This window comes from Balaenoptera physalus, assembly GCF_965194825.1.
Source record: "Balaenoptera physalus genome assembly, chromosome: 15".
Taxonomy (NCBI): Eukaryota; Metazoa; Chordata; class Mammalia; order Artiodactyla; family Balaenopteridae; genus Balaenoptera; species Balaenoptera physalus.
In genome coordinates, this window is record NC_138894.1 from 4,043,658 (window position 1) to 4,067,667 (window position 24,010).

Sequence of the window (24,010 nt, forward strand, 5' to 3'; positions counted from 1 at the left end):
TCTCAGTAGGTGGTAGCTAATAGGATGGCGCTCTGGTTCTGTGATTCCGTGATGGAGGCCCATGGGGGGCCGCTAAAACATCACGGGACACAGAGCATCAAAGAAGGGAAAGCAATCAGAGAGCTTCCCTTCTTCTCTGAGGCCCACTGATGCTAAACGCGACACGCCTGCCCACGGTCCTTCTGCCCACCTTGCGCCCCGGCTGCACGCGGAGGACGTTTCCATCCCGGCCGCCGTGAGCTCTCCGCCTCTGACCGCCCCCCCGGCCGGGCTCGGGGGCCTGGGCTTTGGTGTGGGAGGCGCTTTCTCCTCCTCTGCTAGGTCTTCCCGGCCCGGAGGGGGCCACAGAGCGTCCGAGGAGCCCTCGGCCTGGAGTGTGGGCGACTGGTCCTTCCCCTCCCCTCCCCAGCGGAACAAAGACCCGGCCTTCCCCATTCTTCCTGCCATCGGCCGGCTCACTTGGTGGCAGAGGGGCCGCGGGGGCCGCGGAGAGACGCCCCCCTCCGCAACCCCCGTCCTCGGCGCGCCTCCCGCTCCTCCGGACCCGGTAAGTGGCCGCCCCTCCGCCGCGCGCCCCCGCACCTCCCCGGCCGGGCCGCCGCGCGCTCGGGACCCGGCGGGAGCCCCGGAGCCGGCGCCCGCGACGCCGCAGGACGGAGGAAACGCCCGCGGCAAACAAAGGGCCGGGGTCCCCAGCGCCGCCCCGGAGCCCAGGGGCGCTCGCCAGCCCGGCAGCGCCGCCCGCGCCGCCCGGCGAGCGTCTCCTTATTTGGTCAAATGACACGCGGGGTTCTCCGGGCGGGGCGCGCCTCTCCCCGGGCCCAGCCGCCCGGACCTCCGCTGCCATCCGCCGTCCGCGAGACGCCGCGCGGTGAGTGCGCTCCAGCCGGGCCAGGGCCAGGGGGCCGGCAGTGGGGGCCGGGGGCCGGGGGGGCCGGGGGCGGAGGAAGACCTGGGGGACAGGGGAGCCTGGGCGGAGGGGGACCCCGGGGCAGGGGAACCGGGGGCGATGGGGACATCTGGGGTGGGGACATCTGGGGAGGGGGTGCTGGGCAGTGGGGGGACATGGGGACAGGGGAGCTGGGCCACGGGGACACCCCGGGGGCACCTTGGGTGGGAGGGACCCCGCCCCATCTCGGAGGGAGGAAGGCAGCCGTCCTCCTGGAGAGGAGGGTCACGAAGCCAGTGGTCCCAGAGGGCTGGGCGCCCAGGCTTTTCCCTGCGGTAGGAAGGAGTGGGGCTTGCCGGTGGCCTCAGTCATCGACCCGTGGGGAAACTGAACTACTGAACCACCAGAGTTAAAAAAAAAAAAAAAAAAAAAAAAGGGGGCTTGTTTTAGACGAACACAGTGGTAATCTTAAACTGTACTCGTGTGATACCTTAGCATACCTAAAATTGCAGGAAGAGAGTGTTAAATGTTTTATCGACAAATGAAGAGAGTTCTCTTTACTTTCGGATACCCATTTGGGTTTCCGTTCCCACCAGTCTAACCAGGTTAAATGAGCTGCACTGGGGCACTTAAATCACAATAAATCACAGCTGGGGCTCACAGCCGGGAGAACTCTGTTCAGAACCAATGCCAAATACTTCCCAGCCCTTTGGCGCTAACCCCCGCTTATGTGTGTTTTGTAATAATACATTAGAGGGAGAGGCTTTGGTATCCTGAATGTGATTTCGACTAAAAAACATTTGGGGCAAGTCTGAGAAGTACAGGAATTCCTAGGCTGCCTGTTAAACTCCTATAAAAGCAAACAGTGAAGAACATTTTATTGTGCATGTATATGAATTTTTTCACAGTGTTTTTCATCCTGAATTTTTAAGGCTTATCAGTTAATATATAGAATGGGGTTTCTTCAGTGTTTGTTTGTTATCCTGGCGTGCCTCAGTGCTTCTGCACAGCTGCATGTTCAGAGGGCTGCGTTGGCTTACCACAGGCCAGGCAGTGCCAGGCACAGTGGGGTAGGCTCAGGTACAAACGTGCCACGAGGCAGGTGTGGCAGGTAGCCCGTGTGCTTGGGCTGGAGCTAGGCTGCCTGAGCTTACGTTCCCGTCCATCAGCCCCGAGCGGTGCGGTCTTGGCCAAGTCACCTAATCTCATGGTGCCTCAGTTTCAACAGCTGGAAAACACAGGTGAGATGGTGGCTTGCAGGGTTGCTCTAAAGCCTGCACGTCAGAAGCAGTGTATACAAATTGGCTATTACCCTCGTTTTTACAGATACACTGAAGCACGGAGAGATCAAGGTAACTTTTCTCGAGGCTTTCCAGCCTAGAAATGGTGACCCTGAGAGGTGACCTCAGGCAGCTCTTAACTTGAGAGCCTGAGTTCTAACCACTAAGCTATGGCGGATGCACCCGAACATTTCAGTGAGGCCTTAGTCTGCATACTTTCACCCAAGGTTGTTGTTAAACCACTTCCAGTACTGAAATGACTCTAAATTGTAGACACAAGGGCCCACCCAGCAGGATATTGAAAAAAATCAGACTGGGCTCAAGAGGTCTGGGTTCCCTTCCTGGCCAGCACCGAGGGCCAGTTCCCCAGCCTCCGGAGCTCAGGCTGCCTCGTTATCAGCAGGGGGCTGGAGTAGGCAGGTAACTTACCTAAGCTGCTCTGACTCAGCGCCAGGAGATACCCAGTTCATTGGATACTTCCTGGGTGGTTTTCTCAGGACAGTTTTATCAGAGCCACATTGGTCCCGTGGACTTATTTACTGAGTGGTCACTTCCTGAAGATGACCAACTTGAACTGAACGCACAAGCCCTTCTCTAGTGACTGAGAGCCCAGTCTTCCAGAGTCCAGGCTGGCATCGTGAGTTTGGGGTGAGTTAAGGGAACGGCCTCTCTTGTCCTGACTGGTGGATTTCGGCGTTAGCTCTTGTGATGGTTAATTTTGTGACGACCTGACTGGACCACCAGGCGCCGAGACACAAATGTTATTTCTGGGTGTGTCTGTGAGGTTGTTTCTCGGTGTGGTTAACATTTTAATCTGTAGCCTGCGTGCTCTTCCCAAGTGGGTGGCCTCATCCAATCAGCTGGAGACCTGAATAGAATAAAAGGCTGAGCAGGAGGGGACTGCCCCCGCCCTACTGTGCAGCTGGGACTCCGTCCTTTCCAGGCTCTGGTCTCAGACTGAAGCATCAGCTCATCTTGGGAACTGAGCCTGACGGCTTTTGAGCTAGAACTTAAACCCCTGGCGCCCTGCTTCTCAGGCCTTCAGACTCAGACTAGAACCACCCAGTAGCTCTGCTGGGTCTCCAGCTCGTCAGCCGCTTGGGACTTGCAGCCTCCATAATGATATAAGCCAATTCCTAATATCAATAATAAACCTCTTCATATTATATATATATATATATCCCCTTGGTTCTGTTTCTCGGGAGAGCCCTGACTACTACCGTTCCCCAGTAACTTTGCTTCCCAGTTCTCCCCACCAGCTCTCAGTCTTGTTTTTTTTTAAGATTCCATCACCCCTTTGCTACTGGTGGTCCTCACTTTCCTTTCGCTGTAAAATGTGCTTGCCCACCCTCTTGGGTCTCTGATGAGAGGTTCAGGGCAGCCTCTGGTCTGTGCATCTTTAGTCCACTTCTCATGGGTGATTCTTACACACTGAGTTTGGACATCACATGTCACCCTACTCATCCTTGGCCTTTGTCAGCCACACGTTGCCAGCCCTGATTTAGTCTGTGACTTACAGATCTCCTTTAGGTGTTTCTAAGTGTCTGTGCCCACAGGAGAAGTGGCTGCCCGTTTTTGTTTTTGTTTTTAATAAAATAAATTTATTTATTTATGGCTGCATTGGGTCTTGGTTGCTGCGTGTGGGCTTTATCTAGTTGCAGTGAGCGGGGGCTACTCTTCGTTGCGGTGCACGGGCTTCTTACTGCGGTGGCTTCTCTTGTTGTGGAGCACGTGTGGGCTTCAGTAGTTGTGGCTCACTGGCTCTAGAGCGCAGGCTCAGTAGTTGTGGCGCACAGGCTTAGTTGCTCCACGACATGTGGGATCTTCCCGGACCAGGAATCGAACCCATGTCCCCTGCATTGGCAGGCAGATTCTTAACCACTGCACCACCAGAGAAGTCCGTCTGCCCTGTTTTTATAGGTAAATAAAACCAGTGTAAAAGAGCATCCTTGAAGCCTGTAAACATTTAGGTTTCAAGAAAATAGGTCTATGTTTGGTGGTACAACTTTTGGAACAAATAAGAATTAGCCAACTTAGGCAGCAAGCGAAGGGAGCAGCAGGAGGTGTGCACGCCTGTCGTGCCAGGGCCCTGATGGTGGTGCTAGAGAAACACCACGGGGAGCAGGGTTTCGAGGACAGTGAGGGGCCAGCCTTTCCTGGATGTTGGGGTCATTGCAGATGGAAGGCCAGGCAGATGAGAGCAAACCGGAGCTGCCTTTTGGAGGCGCCTTTTGGAGGCGGGAGGAGACGCATGAAGGGCAGTGAGGGTTTTTCCTTTTGTTCTTGTGCAAACAGACATGGATAACTGGACCACACGTTCCCAGGAAGCAGAGGGAGAGAGGGTGGGGTGCACGCCCCCCCCCGCCACACACACACCCACACACCACACCCACACATACCACACACACACACACCCACACACACACACACACACCACACACACCACACACACACAACATACACACACACCATACACACACACCATACACACACAACACACCACACCCACACACCCACACACCCATACACACACCACACACCCAACACACCACACACACACAACACACCACACACACCCAACACACCACACACACAAAACACACACACTATACACACACAACACACCACACACACACCACACACACACACCCCCACCCCCCCACCCCCACACACGTGCTAGTTACAGACCTGAGGCCGATCGCCGTCCTAGCCCGCATAATGATGCTTGTCCTGCGCAGACAGAACTGACACGTTTCGAGATTAAATATCCAGATAGTATCTTAAAGGTGATTTAAATGCTTTGGAGCTGGAACTAAACTCTTTTGGAGACTGTGTGTTTTATCTCAGTCTCCCAGGGCCTAAGACGGTACCTAGAAAAGAGAGGTTACTTAATATATCCTTGTTGACTGGATTTAAAAGTCCGCAGGACATCAAAACAAGTGTCACTATTCTTAGTTTATGGTCTTAAGGTCAGAAATCTGACATTTGTAATTTCCCATTTTCAGTATCCAAAAGATAATTCCAAAGACAGCAGTTCGCCTTACTCAAGCCTTGTCTCTCACACAAAACATTTCTTAACATGAGCATAGACAAATCAAGCTTGTTAAACGTTTTTGAAAGTTACCAGTTTATATATCAAGGTATAATACCTCCCTGATCCCTGCCTATATAGTCAGAAAAGGCTCAGTAAATGAAGCCATAAATATACAGCAGTAGGCATAGTCATTCTCAGAAGAATCCCAAAATGGATTTCAAATGAATTTTAAATACATTATAACATGTTTTTAAAAATAGCAACATCCCTCAAGCTGGTGTTCCTCTGCCTTTCACCAGAATTTTTATTTAAGGGAAACAGTTCCGCTGGACTAATGGAAAGAGTGTCGGGGTAGCAGAGCTGGTTCGTGTGTTGATCCTTCTGTCCATAGAGAAACAAACTGGCGCAAAGTGTTCTCTGGCTTCCCTTCTGGTGTGAGAGCCCCTGCCTTTGGACAGAGGACCTCTGATTTATAGGCCGCTGCGCCCGGGTAGGACACCCGGGGCCCCGCTGGTACCTGGAGCCTGGGTCAGGGGAGCTGGCAGTTCCGCGCAGAGATGTCGGGAACATCTCTTGGTGAGGCTTGTGCTTCTCGGCCTGACCAGGCCCCATCCGGGGCTGTGCAGCTGTGTGTTCACATGGGTTTGGATCCAAACACAGTAAGAACAGTTCCACCCGCTGTGGAAGCAGCAGTGTATCTGGAAGGGGGAAGAGGCCAGAGGCGGAGGAGAAAGAATGCAGCTCAGGATCTGTTGCATTAGAAATTGTACCAGCATCGGACGCCAAGCCCCATTACATCTGGGGTTTGCTATGCACAGTGGGTTGTTCACATAAAAACATTCCTCGTTTCCACTCTGGATGTTGCCTACATGTCTGTGCTCTGGGATATCTGTGTTCCCCCGCCGCCCATCCGTGTGTCCGTTCATTCATCCCCCAGGTGTTTATGAAGCGCCTGACCCGTGTTTGTCACCTGGCGTGGCCCCAGTGATCCTAGGGCCCACCTTCGCGGGGCTTATGGTTGGGGGCTGGGAGGTGCACGGGCAGTCAGCATCCTGTGGTGTCACGAAAACACTGCATTTTCCAACACATTCTTCAAAAGAGCGAGCCCACGTGCAACAGACCAATTTTCTTAGTTCTCTCTGAAAAGCCCTGGATGTTGGTAAGCCATGGCGTTTCCCACCTGGGACCCCGGGTGGCATTTAAAGCTGGGCGTGGCTTCTTCGGCACTGACTTACTGAGGCTGCTTCCTGCTTGTGGGAAGGCTTTGGGAGCGTTCGCAGATCTCTCTGGAGGAATCGAGGATGTTAGGGCAGTCTCCTGGAGCAGCGTGGAGAGAGAAAGACGTGTGGGTTTCGAGGGGCAGGAGGCAAATGGCATCTTTGGGGTCAGATTAAAGTACGTAGTTGAGGAAAGGGAGCATTGAAGACGGTGCTCCACGGACACTCGTGCGGCCCAAAGGGCCTCCTGTTCAGGAAACACCTGAAACTCTGCCGCTCCCTTGATTCCCAAGAAATGTTTCCGGTTAAAAAAAAAAAATGCGCGTGCTTCCTGGGCTCTAAACGCCCTGCTCCCATCTCCCTCCTCCTTGCTTTCTCTCCTTTCCCCACCTCTCCACTTCCTCTCCTCCTCTCTTTTCTTCTTGTTTCTCTTCTCTCTTCCCTCCCCCCCAACCAGCCCGCAACTCCAGACACTGATAGTTCTTCAACCTGAGAAGATAAAAATAGCCCACACGTATAAGCCTGTGGACCTTGCAGATAGTCATTATTTTCCATGGGGGAGCCCTGCGCGTTGCTGCCCACTGCGCTCTGAACCCGTGTCCTTGCCTCTGACTCAGCGCAGGTGGAGAATGGGTTTTAATCGGAGATCAAAGCTCTCCCTGTCCCGCCACCCCAGGCCTGTCAGCACCCACCCCTCACCCCGGGACTTTGCTCTCACAGCACTGTGGTCGGTGGCTGGGCCTGTGGCCACAGCTGTAAACTTGCCCCCTAAGATCCGGGTGCTTGTTCAGAGCCGAGGGGGATGACATCAGAGGATGACTTAACCCCGGGGGAGGGGTGAGAACTCCCCGACGCTGGGATTTGGGTTTGGTTCATGAATAACAAGTCAGCAGTCACACCTGCGGTCCAGATGTCTCCTCGCTTGCTGCTGCTTCATATTCTCAGCACCTGTGCACCAGGTTATGGGCAGGAGTGACAGGTAACCCGCGGGGAGGGATACGGCAGTTGAGAGAGGGTAAGCAGATTGTGCACAATTAGGTTAAAAAAAACCCCAAGATGTTCTGTTTTTTTTTTTTAATTAACTAATTAATTTATTTTTGGCGGCGTTGGGTCTTTGTTGCTGCACGCGGGCTTTCTCTAGTTGCGGCGAGCGGGGGCTACTCTTCGTTGCGGTGCGCGGGCTTCTCATTGCGGTGGCTTCTCTTGTGGAGCACGGGCTCTAGGGGTGCAGGCTTCAGTAGTTGTGGCGCACAGGCTCAGTAGTTGTGGCGCACGGGCTCAGTAGTGGCACATTGGCTCTAGTGCACAGGCTCGGTAGTTGTGGCACATGGGTTCAGTAGTTGTGGCTCGCGGGCTCTAGAGCGCAGGCTCAGTAGCTGTGGCGCACGGGCTTAGTTGCTCCGCGGCATGTGGGATCTTCCCAGACCGGGGCTCGAACCTGTGTCCCCTGCGTTGGCAGGTGGATTCTTAACCACTGCGCCACCAGGGAAGCCCAACCAGGCATTTTATAAGATTAAAAAATGGAGTTATAGGAGGCGTCTAATGCAAGGCTATAGCTAAGTTTTTGCCATTAAAAAGAGGCTTAAGATGGATCGTATAACTTTAAATACACAATTTTGTATAATAATTTTCTATTTGGTAGCATTTGATTAAAGAAGAATTGGTTTTAAACACTTTGTGGTGGAGGGGACGCTCTTAGTCTCCTCAGTAGCTCGTGGGCTACTGATTCTGACGCTCAGGGTTTGTGCTTCTTGTAACTTTGCCGGAAATGCGGCCAGATTTGTGTCCCTCTGCTCTGCCCCTCGTTAGTGATGGTCTCACTTTCCACCCCAACTTGTTGGTTTAAGCAGAAGTGCTGTCCTAGCCAATAAAACTGGAGTGACTTCTCAGAGGAGATGAGGAACAAGATGAGAGAGAGATCCACCAGCGTCCAAGACAGTTCTGCAGAAACGGGGGCTGTCGGACCCTCCGGGCAGGTCGCGGCCACACAGGTCCTCCTGGGAGTTGGTTTCAGTGATGGGGGCGTTGTCTCGGGGTCACCTCGGTCCCCTTCAGCTGACATGGAGCCCTGTGTGTTCTCACAGTTTACTCTGTTAGATGACTTCTGTCCCAGTCCTGCAGAGTTGGAGGAGGTAGAAAGCATATCCCAGGTCTGAGCACCACCAGGGCCTTACCTGGGACGAAAACAGTTCCCCACTTTGATGGCTCCAGAGCACAGGAACGGTGCCCAGTGGGGTTGGTGCAGTCTATGGTCTGTCGTCTCCTTTCCCCTGCAGGGCCTGTGCTTGTCCAAACCCACATGGAACCAACCACCTTTCCATTTAGATCGGGAGTTTCTTTTTTCTAAGTGAGATGGCTGTTTGGGAATGCTCATGTGAATCTTCTGTTTTCATTAATATTCCTGGCCTCCAGTTTTTCCATCCATAAAATGAGGTAGTCATAGATAATCTCCCAAATTGTTTCCAGATTAAAAAATTTTATGATCTATAGCCCTATCTCCTTTCCTTGTTCTTATTTCAAATCCTCAAGTCGTTATTCTTTAATTTGTGTGACCAGAATAGGCAAATAAGCTTCCACAGGTAAATGGCAGCCTTTATTCGAAAAATCTATATGTTGGAGGGACGGCGCTTAACTGCGATGAGCTAAACGATGGCCACTTTCAAGGCCAGTAACTGAGGAATTACAGGAAAGCATTGCATCTTCTGCCAACATAGCCGCTGCAACCTGACGGTGGCCTTAGGACAAAGGATATTTACATGTTGTGTTTCAGAACAAAAATTCAAACGCTCAGGAGCCTCATCTTGTGATGTTATTGCAAGAATGTCCAGACGATGTTTTCTTTAACCCCAGGAAAAGCAATTCAGAGGGCTGGCTCTCGCCACATGTGTCCAGCTGCATGCTTCATACTTTTGGGAAAAAACTGTCCTAATAAACACAGAAGTAACCAAGTATGGATGCTTGAAAGCTGTCCATTTCTTTGCTTACAGTTGTCAGGATCTTATATACACAAAAGTACAAAATAAATAAACACTATCAAATTCGCTATTATCTCATAAACCAGGCAGCAATATTTCATTTGCATCCTGGGGTATTATTTTGGAATTTCACTCTGAAGTGGGTGGAAATGACTGAAAATGGAATCAAGTTTAATCAGAGTTTGTGAAACATCGCTCAGAGTTACACAGTCAACCTGTCTCCATAGTGAATAATTTATAAAGCTTTTTCACTTGTAGCGAATCAAATATTGCCACTTGAGAAGATACTTCTAAAGAAGTTGGACCGTGTTTCTAATGGCTCGGAGGTGTTTCTCCACCCCTAGTCTTCCCAGGGTAGACCGGCTCTTTCTGGGGTAGTGCTGACATGTTTGTGCAGGAACCACATGGGGAGGGGGGGAGGGGGGAACCTCCCGCCTTCCTCTGCCCCTACCCTGTCCTTTCTGCTCAGACACACACCACACTCATCCTGGAAAAATGCAGCTCGAGGTGTCGCCTGGAGTGGCCGTTGACTGTCACTGTGTTTCCCACCATGATAATCCCTGTCCTTGGAAGCCAGCCTTTCCCTTTCTCCTGCTCCCTGGATACCTGGGCTGGGAGAGGATAGTCTTGTCATCTGGGAGGAATGAGGCCCCCGGGGCGGCTCCTCTTGGGCAGGGGCCGGGCGTGCTTCCCAGTGAAGCCGGGTCGAGGTGATGCTCTGACACCCCTCCCTTGGCTTCTGTGGTTTCTTCTTATTCAAATGCATGAATCATAAAGGGGGAGCTCATGGAAAGTCTTTTTATAGCAATGAGCATATTGTTTTCTATCCCTGCTGTGCTATTTTGGGGGCAGGGAGAATGGGAAGATGTGAGGTTGCGTCCCACGTTTGAAGCAGGCACTCCTTTCCAGGGGATGAGGTCTCTGATGCCAGCTCTTTCTTGGGTCCAAAACTGAGATCACGTTTTCTGACACGGTCACCCAGAATTGGGACTTTTAAAAGAAGTGGAATGCACTCAGACACAGAACTGCCCCCAGCAAAGTTCTTAAAAGTATCATTGAAAATTAACACCCGCTTCAAGGGTGAGTGTCGATTGCTCACGCGGAGGATGTAGCCACCGATGGGAAAGGTGATGGGAAGGGTGACCCTCACCGAGCCTGTCCTTTGTCTCCTCCCTGGACACGGGCCATCGAGCACGCTCACCGAGCCTGTCCTTTGTCTCCTCCCTGGACACGGGCCATCGAGCACGCTCACCGAGCCTGTCCTTTGTCTCCTCCCTGGTAGGTGCAGAAATCTGGTGCCAGGATGACCGAGCGCTTCGACTGCCGCCACTGCGAGGACTCCCTCTTCGGCAGGAAGTACGTCCTGCGGGAGGAGCGGCCCTACTGCGTGGCCTGTTTCGAGGCCCTCTTCGCCAGCACGTGCGAGGAGTGTGGGAAGCTGATCGGCTGCGACTGCAAGGTACCCGGCCCCTGGGCGTCCCCCAGCCCCGTGCCCCCCGCCCTCCCTCGGGCCTCCCAGCCCCCCTGGACACCCGCACTGGACTCCCCGAGAACCACACGCTTCTCAGCACGGTTGTGCTCACGTCCTGGTCCTCATGAGCCTGGACACTCTGCAGGCCCCTCTGCTGGGCTCGGTCCCTCCACCGGCCTTTCCCAGCCGCCTCCCCACGGGCGTGGTCTCTGCCCGTCCCAGTCCCGCTGCGCCTGGTCGGGGCTTTTCCAGGACGTGTGCGCCGAACATCCCAGGTCCACCTGTGATGGCCCCGTGGTCCGCATCCTTATCTAACCAGCCACCTGCCGCCCAATCCCGTGCTCCCCCGAGGGCAGCGCTCTCCCTCCTGGGCTGACTCGTGGGGCAGGTGCAGGCGGTCAGTGTTGGCGCAGTGAGTGTGCACGTGGGAGAGCCGGCGCCCACCCCCGGCTGGAGGGGCTGAGAGGCCCTGCCTGCACTGGGGCGTCGGGGGAGCTTGTCTTCTTCGTGGGGAGGGTCAGGATGTGTGGCTGCCGGCTGAGCAGGTAGGGCTGGCTCTGCTGGGGGCGATCCGGAGTGGTCCAGCGCGTGTCTGCCCTATTTCTGTCGCATCCGTCCTTCCCATGACGGTCAGTAAGCAGCCGGCTTACTGGCGCTAGGCGTTCAGTGACAGTCAAGGGATAATTCCCGTCTTACGGGAAAGAAGCCTTTGCCCTGAGCAGAGACAAAGGGCGTGGGATGCCCCCACTTGAGCCCGAGCTGCAGCTACGTGTCGTGGCTCCACAGAGCAGTGGCACGTGAAGCGGAAGGGACACGAGACTCGGCACCTGTCCCGTGGAAGCCTTAAAGCATCCAGAGCCTTGGCTACGACCACGAGCAAAAGTAGCCGGTCCTGCTTGTCTGAAAGCCGCCCGCCCTCCGACCTCCAGCTCTGTGTGATACACATCACACAGAGCTGGAGTGTCCAAGTCCCTCTGCGTTCATCTCCAGGCCAAGCACAAGAGCTCAGACACCACGCTGCCCCGTTCCATCCTGGCTCTGCGTCTCACTGGCCGTGTGATCGCGGGCCCGTGGCTTGACCCCTCTGTGCCCGTCTGCACGTTTATAAAAGGGAGCTACAACAAGGGAGCCTGCGTCATGGGTTCTCGTGGTGTGTAGCTATCACGCAATCAGTGCCCTAAGGAGCAGCTGACGGTGTGGAAAACTCCAACTCCCTCTTCTCTTCCGACTGCTTCCCTGCAACTTGCTCCCTCCCCCTGCCTCTCGAAGCTTCGCCCTGTCTCTTTATCAGTTTTCACTAGAGAAACGTCAATAAAAATGTCCGCTTTGAGGAAGAACTAAGAAGCAGAGAAAACAATTATTATTTTATAAAGGCTTTACCTGGAAAAGACATAAGTAGGTGAGAGGTTCAGATATCATTCTGACAAACAACTGTGGTTTAAGGGAGACGTTTTGGAGATTTAGGGCTCACCATCCTTGCCTGGGGGCTAAAGTAAAAACAAAAGCGAAGTCACTGATCGTTTCTTCAGTATGATTTAGTGGGCAGACCCTTGAAACTAGTTATCCTTCAGCACATGCTTTAGGAGCAGATAAACAAGAATTCCCCAAATGGGGCCAAAATCAACAAGACTGCTGCAAAGTCAGGCGTCAATCACGCTGAACTTTTCAACCCGGATAACGGTTCACTCTCTGGAGTTACGCCACGTGATTCTGCGCATGTGGGAAGGGAAAAGATGTGAACTTGCAGTTAGACCTTGCCACTTGGGGCTTCTGAATATCTGGAACGGTTTTCTTGGCTTTCAGAAGTAATTACGCAGTTGGTTTTGTGGAGGAAGTGATGGCAGGAAAAATGTGCCTGCACTTGGGGAAGAGAAGCCCCAGCCTGGCAGGCGGGGTGCTGGGCAGAGCTGCCGGGCTGGCGGGTCTGGTGGCCCTTCTCTTGTCTGAAAATAGCAGGGGCGCCACAAGCCCCACTTGGGTCTCCCTCCGAAGGACATGGGTGTATAACTTAAAATACTGCAAGCCAGCGGGGATTAGGCTGATGTTGTGGGTATTGACTGACTTTCAAATGAGGCAGGCAGGACTTCAGGACGACCTGCTTCCATAGGTAGCTCACCTGTGTTTGAGCATCATTTCTATGCAGACTCTCTTTCTGTTCTTTCTTTCTGTTTAGTTAACTCTGAGGAAATGCTGTCATCTCCAGGGGTAAAAATCATTCATTTTTATGGCCAGGGGAATAGTTGACAACAGGTAATACAAATAAAAATGTATGATCCTCTGACCTTATGCTCTTCCGGAAATTTTTCCTGGACACCTGTGGATACCAGCAAAATATATATTTTTTTGCCTGATTACAGATGTTTTTTGGGGGATAGGTCTACCTAAGTCCCGGGCTTCAAAAAGTCAAGAAACCAAAGAAAAGATAAGCTGGGCCAGTACTCAGAGGTGGCTGCTGGTCCCTCGCATCAGCAAATTGGTGCCTTTAGCAAACTCTGGGCCGCGTACCTGGCTCAGACTTTGGGTTTTCCGTGTCTCTGCGAGCAGCGCCATAAAGTCAGACAGGCCTCCAAACCCACCCACCCGCGTGCCTGGAGGGGGCCACGAAGAGGAAGACGTGGTAACAGTCAAAGGACCTTCTGCAGGTCTAAAACCAGCATTGGGGGCTTCCCTGGTGGCGCAGTGGTTAAGAATCCGCCCGCCAATGCAGGGGACGTGGGTTCGAGCCCTGGTCCGGGAAGATCCCACATGCGACGGAGAAACTAAGCCCGTGTGCCACGACTACTGAGCCTGCGCTCTAGAGCCTGCGAGCCGCAACTACTGAGCCCACGTGCCACAACTACTGAAGCCCGTGCACCTAGAGCCCGTGCTCCACAATAAGAGAAGCCACCGCAATGAGGAAGCCCGCGCATTGCAACCAAGAGCAGCCCCTGCTCACTGCAACTAGAGAAAAGCCCGCGCGTAGCAACGAAGACCCAATGCAGCCAAAAATTAAAAATAAATAGTAAAAATAAATTAAAAAAACAAGTAAACAGGTCCCCTTGAGGGCACACCGGGGACAGGCCTGCACAGCGTCGTTCTTCAAGGATTTGAAAGGATGTGCAGTTGGGGACATGGTAGCCTGACAGTCTCAGAGTGCGGAACACCTTTTCAAAGCGCTGAGCACCAATGACACGGCAGATCCACCGATGAGGTGAAATCCCGTGGATTTGAGGACCGGCTAGTTTGGGAATCAGCAGCTGAGCTTCCCCCAGCCCAGGAGGGATAGATGGCGTGTAAAGGAGGGTGAGGGACCCCCCTGCCCGCAGCTGCCCTCGTTAACTGGTGGGCGAGGGGGTGCTCCAGGCCGCTGACCCCCCCTGCGGCTCAGCTGAGGTCTCAACGAGGGCACATTGGGAGCAAAGCCACAGGCGCTTCCCATATTAGGAATATTTCTGAAATGGAAAAATATAAATTCTGAAAGGAAGTGTTTGGGCCTTATCTTACCTTGTGTATCAGACATTTTACTGCAATTTATGACATTCTGCGTGCATAAGATTAGCATTGGTCTTTTTTCTGGGATGTGTCAAAGATTTTTTTTCTTCCTTTTTGTTGTTTCTCCCCTTCATGCTCTCTCTCTACAGAACCTGAAAACCAGGGTCTTTCTAGGACATTTCCAAGTTCTTGAAAGTCAGTCAGTGCGTCCATATGTCTTAGCCTTGAACCTCCAGCATCTAAATGGTATCTTTGGGGACCATGTGACATACTCAACACATAACAGAATTAAGTGAGACAAGACTAGCTCGGTACTAAAAACCAAAACTAAAACTCTGTTTGGAGCCGTGAACACCAGAGGTGGAAAGAGCCGCTAGGAACCCAGTCTTACAGACGAGCGTTCAGAGCAGCCGTGCGTTTCGGTTCAGGCACCGGGTCGAATCAACCTCACCTAACCTGGAGCCTTGGCCTTTCTGTGCCGTTTTCCGGTCCGTCCCCCCGAGCCCCGAGCCCCCAAAGCCAGTGGCATTTCCCACCTCCGCGCCCACAGGGCATGGACTCTGCAGAAGTGAGTTCAGGAGGAGGTGGTAACGTGAATTATCAACTTGACTCAGACTCGCTTTTCAGGACCCCACAAGAGAAGGAGGATGACCGGGAAACCCGACAGCGCAGCAGCAGATGAGGGCTTCCGTGTGTGGTCCTGAACGAGCTGCATGACGTGGGCTTTTCCGGGGGTGCCCGCGGGGGTGGCACGAGGGGCACAGCGTCCTGCAGGGCCAGCATCACTCATGGCCACGCAGGCGTCACCGAGCGGCTGGTGCCCGCGCAGGGCCTCACAGCCGAGGGGGCGGAGGGGCGGGCCTCCCGAGGTCAGGCACGGGCACGGGGTGAGAGAGGAGACTGGGGCAGAGGGTGAGGCTGGGCGAGCGTGCTGAGACCTGCTTGCAGAGATGCTCCCGGGCCGCACGTCAGCAGGAGGGATGCAAGAAACGGGGTTCACGGCGTCTTGGCATTGTTACATTAAACTTGCTCACCTATCAAATGGGAATAAACCTTATTCCGTGGGGTTACTGTGCGGCTGAAATCAAGGAAGAGGAGACTAAGAATTTTAGAATCAGAAGGGCTGCGGAGGCTGAAAGCACTGTACAGAGCAGTGACTGAGCCAGGAGCTCGGAGCTTAGGTGAGGGCATCCGTTCCATCCCCGTCTTCACGAGTAAACGTGATCTCAGCAAGTGACGCTTCGGGGCACCTGCTGTCACCACGAGCTGACATCTAAGACCGACATTAATCGAGCCGTTACAATGTGCCAGGACCATTGTCAGTGCTTCACCATCATCCCTGTTTCCCCGGGCGGATCTGAGGCTGGGAGAGGTCAGGTGACGCACCCCCAGCCCCACGGCAGGTACGTACGTGGCAGAGCCAGGGTTTGAGTCTGGAGCCGTCCGCTTTAAGCGCTGGGATGAAATACATCAGGCGTTTCAGACACTGTGCTCCTGGGTCCCCGAGGGCACTGGTGGCACAGCAGGTGTGCAGGGCGGTGCCCGGAGGGCAGTCACCGCTGGCTGCAGCTGGAACAGGGGTGGATGGTTCCAGTTCCCCACGGCCCCGCCCTCGACAGTGACGCTAGCTTGTTCAGAGACCGTTTGTGACTCACTGAGGCTTCTCTGAGAGCAGGAGCGTGGGTTGGTATTTGTCTCGAGGAGAAACATTTCATCAGAAGGTTTGAGAATTATCAAATGCCCCTGAATGCACATTTCAGGGCTGTGGAGTGTTAATGCAGAAACACGTGTGTGTGTGTGTGTGTGTGTGTGTGCGTGCGTGCGCACGCGTGCGCATCTGAGAGGGGCAGACAAGGGAGCAGCTGTGTGAGGGTCACGGTGCTCCAGGGAAGGGACGGCTGGTGACTCAGCTGCGCCGGCGTCTGGGAAGGACAGAGACTAGCTCCCTGGGGCGGGATGGGGGTGGGACCAGGAAGGGGGGATGTCTCCATGTGGCTGCTGTTACCAGCCTGGAGGGCTAGGCAGAAGCCAGGGCGTGAGCAGTCCTTCCCTCGAATACAGGACGCGGGACGCAGGACAGCAAGTGACCAAGTGACCAGCAGCCTCGGGAGGGTGGAGCTGGGCCTCCAGAAGGTCTAGAAGTCCTGCCTGGGTGCTTATGGTCTCGTCAGGACAGGGCGGTGGTACCCAGATTTCGAGGGAACTTTCTAGTGTCAGATGTCTGTCAACACATGAGCTCTTGTCAACCTAGCTGATGTGTTTTCATGCCGGAAATGTTCACCGTAGGCAAGTGGATTTCTGCAGTGCTTTTGAGCCACGAGATCGTTTTAAATGAGCTTTCCCCTGACCGTCCAGTCACCTAACGATGCGCGGCGCTGTCCTCCTATGGGACTCGCTAACCAGGGCAACTGGTGACAGCTGGTGGCTTCGCTCTCACGATGTCGTCCGTGGAGGGTCCCCCCTGGGCTGTGTTGAAGGTCAGGCCCCAAAGGCAGATGTCCTTGGACTTGGCTTCCTTTCTTCCCCGTTCACTTGCAGCCTCGCCGTCTCCTGCCCTGCCCTCCCGGGCTCGCAGCTCAGCAGGGTGGGGCTCACGGAGGGGACCCGCTGAACTTCTGGAAGGGTGCTTTCCACATGCCATGTGATAATCAAAACTTATTTTTTAATTGTGGTAAAATACACATAACATAAAATGTGCCATCTTAACTGTTTGGAAGTGTACAGTTCAGTGGTGCTAGGTACCTACACTCTGTTGTGCGACCATCCACCTCCAGAACCATTTCATCTTGTAAAACTGAAGCTCTGTCCCCACTAACACCCGCACTGCCCCAGCCCTGGGTACCCACCCTGCTGCTTCCTGTCTCTGAACTTACCTCCTCCAGGACCTCATATAAGTGGAATGATTCAGTATTTGTTTTTTTCTGACTGACTTATTTCACTTAGCATGTTCTCAGAGTTCATCCATGTTGTAGTATGTGTCAGAATTTGTTTCCCTTGTGAGGCGGAATAATAGTCCATGTTTATCCATCATCTGTGGATGGACGCTGGGGTGGCTTCCACCTTTTGGCTACTGTGAATGTGGGTCTGCAGATTCCTTCTTTTGGTTCTTTGGGGCATATACCCAGAATTGGAATTGCTGGATCATATGGTAATTCTCTTTTTAATTTTTTGAGGAACTGCCATACTGTTTTCCATACAAGAAACTGTTAAATGCATTTATTCTATAATCAGTGTTATAACAGTGATCCCATGATCAAAAACTCCTACTCTTCTTAAATTAGGCTGATTACTGTTCTTAGTTGACAGGGAATTATTTATTTAATTATTTAAATTTTTTGGCCATGACGCTTGTATCATGTGGGATATTAGTTCCCCGAGCAGGAATTGAACCTGTGCCCCCTGCAGGGAAGCACGGAGTCTTAACCACTGGACCACCAGGGAATTCCCAGCGGACGGGACTTTAAATGGTTTGTTCGACTTTCAAAGTCCCAACAAAGACAGTGCTGAATTGCGTTCATTCATTTGGCCTCCTTGGTCCAGCCCGGCGGGAACTCTCCCAGCCGGCTGCCTGGAGCCGCGGCACAGCTCCGCCCGGCGCCCCTCTGTCTTGCCCTCCTGGTCTGTGCCCTTTCTCTGCCCAGCTCACTGTATCCTCGGGTCTTCGACGCTCAGCTGATGGCACCTACTGGATCTCTCCTGACCTGCTTTCCACCAGGTTGACCCAGGGCCCCATCCTCAGGCTCTGCCTCTGAGCTTCCCAGCAGCCCGGGCTCCCTCCCGCGGGGATCACCGCCATCATCCAGCACAGCTGGGTTTGCCCAGCGTCCTCGCGGCCAGAGGACTCCCGGGGTCTGTGTGTCCAGGAGAAGCGCTGACGAGTTTCATGTGCCGTTTCTCTTTCTTACAGTCCCCAAGGGAAAGGCACTCGTTTTTCAGACGCATCTCGCACACACCCCCGTCTAAACAGTGGCCCCAAGAACAGCAAGGGAAGCATCCTACCTGACTCATTCCAGCCCCTCGTTGCCCATTTGCCCCCCTCGCTGTGGGTCCAGCAGAGCCCACGCCCCCGGCCCCTCTCACGTCTCACGTCTCGTGTGCTCTGGGCCTGCAGGACTTGTCCTACAAGGACCGGCACTGGCACGAGGCCTGTTTCCACTGCTCGCGGTGCAGGGGGTCCCTTGTGGACAAGCCGTTCGCTGCCAAGGAGGACCAGCTGCTCTGCACCGACTGCTACTCGCAGGAGTACTCGTCCCGCTGCCAGGAGTGCAAGAAGAGCATCATGCCAGGTGGGCACCAAGCCGCTGCCTCCCGCCCGCCTGCCCCCGCAGAGAGAGAGAGAGAGAGACACACAGAGTGTGTGTCCGTGCGCGTGCGTGTGGATGTGCGTGTGCGCGCTTCCCCCGCCCCCTCTGCCTCTGTCCCGCCCACCCCCGCAGAGCGTGCGCGCAAGGGCACGCGTGAGTGCGTGCGCGTGCGTGAGTGTGCGTGTGCGCGCGCGTTCCCCCCCCCCCCCGCCCTCTCCGCGCTCTCTGCGCACGCGCGGAATTCCTGCCCCGTTGGTTACTGCCGGAAGTGGGTGCTGGGCCGAGAGCTGGGCGTTGTGCCCTCATGCAGGTTACCTTCCCGGCAGGCTCGGTGGCAGCTGCGTCCAGTGCCAAGGCCAGTGATGGGTGACCTGTCTGTTGGTGGGGGAGGGTGGGACTGTGTCCCTTGCTCTTTGGGGGGACTTTAGTTTCTTTGTTTTATGGCAGAGAGGAATCTTTCATTTTAAAGAACAGAGTGGACAAAAATACTTTATGGAATTTTTCAGTACAGAATTTAAAAAACGAATCTTGTTAGACACGCACACAGTGCGGGCGAGAAGAGCCTAAGATTTGGACCTTGGATGGTTCATCGGCTACTTAGGGTCAGTGACGTCCTCTGTGTGACCAGTAAGGGGCGGCTGGACGGTATAGCCTTGCCAGATTTAGCAAATAAAATACAGGACTCCCAGACAAATCGAAATTTCAGCTAATCCCACCTGGGACCTCGGTAATCTGGCATCCCTACCAGAGAGCCACCTAAAACCGGGAGAGGACTCTGTCCATTGACCATCTTTGGGGATGTGGCCCCCGAATCAGGCTCAGGCTGGGGGAGTGGGGGTCAGGGTCACAGGCCGGGACCCCCAGCTCTTAGGAAGCTCGATACAGCTGTGCAGGGAGCCCTCAAATTGCCCTGGAAGGCATCTGTCCTCAAGACAGCTTCTTTGGTAGATACGTTTCCTTTAGTCCTGGGAAAGTTTAGAATTAAGGGCACACATATAAAGAGAGTCCAACCCAGAGCAATAATAGTGTGTTAAATAATCTGGTAAAGTGTGGGTGAAGTGTAGAAAAAATTTCGTCTAAAGAGTAAATTAACCTTATGATGCTGACTGAAAGTGTGCAATCAAGTAAGTGATTTAGACTTGTGGTTTTACACTGGAATTTTCTTAATTTGTAAATCGTTTTGACACTTAAGATATTTTAGGATTCATCATATTTATAAGTTTAATTCATTTCAACAATAATTCCTTAAGAACTTTGAGGGACTTCCCTGGCGGTCCAGTGGTAAAGAATCCGCCCTCCAATGCAGCGGATGAGGGTTCGATCCCTGGTTGAGGAACTAAGATCCCACATGCCGCAGGGCAACTAAGTCCGCGCGCTGTAACTACTGAGCCTGAGCGCCTCAACAAGAGAGCTCGAGTGCCGCAGACTACAGAGCCCACGTGCCCTGGAGCCCGTGTGCCACAGCTAGAGAGAAGCCCAAGTGCACCAACAAAAGATCCTGAATGCCGCAACTAAGACCTGCTGTCTTAGTTACTTAGTTACTTACTTACTTAGTTACTTACTTAAAATAAGTAAAAGAAAAGAAAAATAGAGGTTACTTTAAAAAAAAAAAAAAGAGGAACAACTTGAGGTCTGGTGTGCTAGTTGAGGCTTGGTTTGCTAGTTGAGGTTCTTAAAAGGCATGTCAAATACATTAAATTTTCAAGTGTCCTTTTAAAGGAGTTCATTTCACTATATTGGTGAATGGAACTGAACACAAAGAAATGCACCTTAAAAGTAATTTTTAAAATTCTCTGTATTCATGAATGCAGGATAAAGATGTGCAGGATGAACTTCAACTGAGGGTTTTGAATTTTCAGCTTCAATAGAATGAATGTCCCTTTGTAGAAACCAAGGTGCCCTGCTGAGTCCTCCTAGTCTGCACAGCGGCTGGGGTCACACTGACAACGTGAAGAGAATCAAGGCTACAGGGGTAATTTAGAGTCAGACTCCTGACTCCGCGGGGAGACTGAGCGGTGAGGATGCCCAGCTGCCTGGACCCGAGCTGTGGGCCACGCGTTTGGGGAAGGGCACAGCTTCCCAGGGTAACAGCCTGCAAATTCCAGATTGCGAAGAAAGATATTAACTGCCGCTTTGACAAGGACAAATATATGTCTATCTTAGAGTAGAAGGTGGATTTTTCTTGATTCTGCCAGGCTGGTCTCAAGACGATGCCCTCCTCCTCCCCAGGGATGTGCGTCTCACCGTCTCTGCCGTAGGGGGTTTTAGGTAGAAACGGTGGAGAAGCCTGGCTGGTACCTCCTGTGACAGAGGCACAAGCCCAGAGAAGGGCAGCCAGGAAAGGGAGCCTTGGGGCCGTCACCTTTGAGCAGTCTCGAAGGTCAAGCTGATTTTAACAGATGGAGAAGTCAGGAGAGGAAACGGACCGGGCACCAGAGGCAGGGTGTCTGGAAAAGGCCTGGTGTGTGGAAAAAAAAAAAAAAAAATGCAAGGACTAGATACTTTTTTTTAAAAACCAAAAAAACAAACCTAGACCTGAGCGCTAGCTTTCTTCCTTGGTTTGATTTTAGAAAGTGCTACAACCAAATCAAGGTGAAAGCAGTGCAGACCATCAGTGTGGCTTCTGCAGCGAAATCAGATAGAGGACAAGAGGCCCCTGCCCAGTGCAAAGCTCGCCCCCCTGCCCACACCTGCAAGTCACCAACCGCGGTGCACGGCTCCGTCCCCACCCAGGGAGGCTGAGCCCCACCTAGCAGGTGCACCACGCCCTCCGGGCAGGGTCACGCTGTCACCAGGCCTTCACCGGGTTCCTCACTTGCTCCTTTGAATCAGAAAGACACCCCTTCCACCAGGCGGTGGATTCTGTCCGCGGCGCGTCCTCATCCGCAGCCCGTGAGAAGGAGCTTTGCCGCCCTCTGCTGGCGACGCTGCACAAGGACCACACGGTCTGCACCCAACCCCCTGGGGCTGCGGGGTGCCGGCGGGCGCCCTCCCACGGACCTGGGACAGGACAGTACCCCGAGCTCTGGGGTGGACAGAGGACTGTCCTTCAGAACGTGCAGAAGGCACGCGTGGTCTGGCCTGGGGCCTTTAGTGAGAATCACGATGGTCCTCCTTTCTCCCCGACCCCTGACAGGCACCCGTAAGATGGAATACAAGGGTAGCAGCTGGCACGAGACCTGCTTCATCTGCCATCGCTGCCAGCAGCCCATCGGAACCAAGAGCTTCATCCCGAAGGATGGCCAGAACTTCTGCGTTCCCTGCTACGAAAGGCAGTATGCTCTGCAGTGCGTTCAGTGCAAAAAGGTACCTCTTATTCCCCCGGCCCTTTCACACCTGTTGTCCTTTCCGAAAGAGCGTCCACCTATCCCTAAGGTGTCTTTGTTCATCGCCCTCCTTGAACAAACAAGAAACAGCCCTAGACCTAGTGGGGGGGGGCGGGGAAGGGAAAAGGAAACTGGAAAGACCTGTCCCTGGGGTGGGGACAGATCCCTCGTCACACTCCAGGGCTGCATCAGGTTAAAGAAAGAAAAGCATCCTAAGACCACAGACAGGGTGGGAAGGCAGGCTCTGGGCTCATTTTTTCCACCCAGGAAGCCAGCCCCACGGTGTCTGTTAAGCCTCTTCCTTCTTCCACCCGAGTAGCTGAGGCGGCTGTCGGAGCAGGTGCACCTGGTGCTGGAGAGACGCTCACAGGAGTCTGCCCGCGGGGGGGTGGGCTCAGGAGGGGGCTGCGTGCCATCAGATCCCGGCCCCTGCGCTGCGGTCTCCCTGCTTCGCCCTCCTACCGGCCAGGAGGCAGTGCTGTCCCGGCAGACACCCCGGAACCCACGTCACGAACGGGGATCCGGGGCCTGCAGCGGGGGCCTGGCAGCTTGGGGAAGGGGCGGCGGGGTGACCTTGCCGTCCGGAGGACAGCATCTCTGGGACCCGGACGCCGGTGCGGCGTGTCCTGGGCGAGGACCGCGCGTCCTCCAGAGGCGAGGGCCGGGACAAGGGCGCCAGGCACAGGCCCCCGCGGGAGCTGACGCCCTTCTGCCCGCAGCCCATCACCAGCGGGGGCGTCACGTACCGGGAGCAGCCCTGGCACCGCGAGTGCTTCGTGTGCACCGCCTGCAAGAAGCCGCTGTCGGGCCAGCGCTTCACGTCCCGCGACGAGTTCGCCTACTGCCTGGGCTGCTTCTGCGACCTGTACGCCAAGAAGTGCGCGGGCTGCGCCAGCCCCATCAGCGGTAAGTGTCCCGTCCCCGGCCTGCATCACCCGCTGCCCCTCGTGTGGCTGCCAGGCTTTGGCTTGTGGATCTGTTCACGTGTGCGGACTCTGGGCCGCCGTGCTGCCCTCCCCCGCACGCTGGGCGCGCTTCCCTGCCTCCCCCCGGTCCCCGCGGCCTCTTCTCCACGGCGGCGTTATTTCTGCTTTCGGCTGGGTTCTTTCCAGACCGCAGGCTGTGGGTCTCTGACATCCCCGCACAGGCGCAGAAAAGCAGCTGGGCTGTGCACATGCTCCCCGGCCTCTGCGGGGGGCGCGCTCTGGGTCGTCCCTTCCCACCCGCCAGGCGCTCGGTGGAGCAAGAGCCCGAATCTGGGCGACTACAGGGTGTGCCCCAAATTCAGAGCGGAGACCAGATGGCTGGCGGGGCTCCGGTCCTGGAAATGCTCCCACTTCAAACACACCTGGGGAACTCTGCACACGTCTGCTGCCTGGTCATGATTTAACTACTCCGGGGGACGACCTGGGTGTTAGAATTTTTAGAAGCTGCTCAGATGATTCATATATGCAGAAAACCCTGAGACTCTCTGGCCTGAATCACTGGTTTGGTTCTGCCTCAGGGCCGGGGCCCAGGCTGTGCGATCTGCGGGTCTCTCGTAGTCATTGTGGGCCTAGGATGGGTAAAGGCAGTTTAAGATGTTTAGGGGAAGAGGTGAAAAGCTTTGCTGGTACAGCTCCAGTAGCAGAGGGAGTGTGGTATCATAAAACTGGCCTCAGTTATACACATATAGATTCCTTTCTTGATATTCTTTTCCATTATGGTTTATCACAGGATATTGAATAGAGTTCCCTGTGCTCTAGGGTAGGACCTTGTTTATCCATCCTATATATAATAGTTTACATCTGCTATTATATATAATAGTTTACATCACACTTCAGTAAAAAAAAAAAGTTAAATTAGAAAAAGTCCCTATCTAGGTTTCAGATCATAAAAAAAAAAGAACTAGCCTTGGAGACCTGTGTTCACCCCCCGTCCTGTCACTCACTAGCCCAGGGGATTAGCCTGAGGCCGCCCACGTGTGAATGGATGTAACGCCAGACATCAGGCAGTTAAATTACAAAAGGAGCTAACTGCTGGGTGAATGACAGACTTCTCCAG

General features: G+C 54.0%; 1 protein-coding gene across 5 annotated transcripts in view; it reads left to right on the forward strand.

Moving 5' to 3' along the window:
- The window catches only part of FHL2 (four and a half LIM domains 2), a 56,482-nt gene that overhangs the window by 31,189 nt on the left and 1,283 nt on the right, over nt 1-24,010 (forward strand). Inside the window, exons 1-5 of one of the 5 annotated variants that reach the window (XM_082426403.1) lie at nt 167-547; nt 10,678-10,854; nt 18,449-18,623; nt 21,778-21,947; nt 22,687-22,873. In XM_082426403.1, coding sequence (XP_082282529.1) covers nt 10,699-10,854; nt 18,449-18,623; nt 21,778-21,947; nt 22,687-22,873 — 688 coding nt within the window. In that variant the 5' untranslated portion in view covers nt 167-547; nt 10,678-10,698. Of the gene's footprint in view, nt 1-166; nt 548-687; nt 872-7,301; nt 7,400-10,307; nt 10,476-10,677; nt 10,855-18,448; nt 18,624-21,777; nt 21,948-22,686; nt 22,874-24,010 lie in introns of those variants that run through there. The other 4 variants (XM_082426400.1, XM_082426401.1, XM_082426402.1 and 1 more) reach the window with 4 other exon arrangements.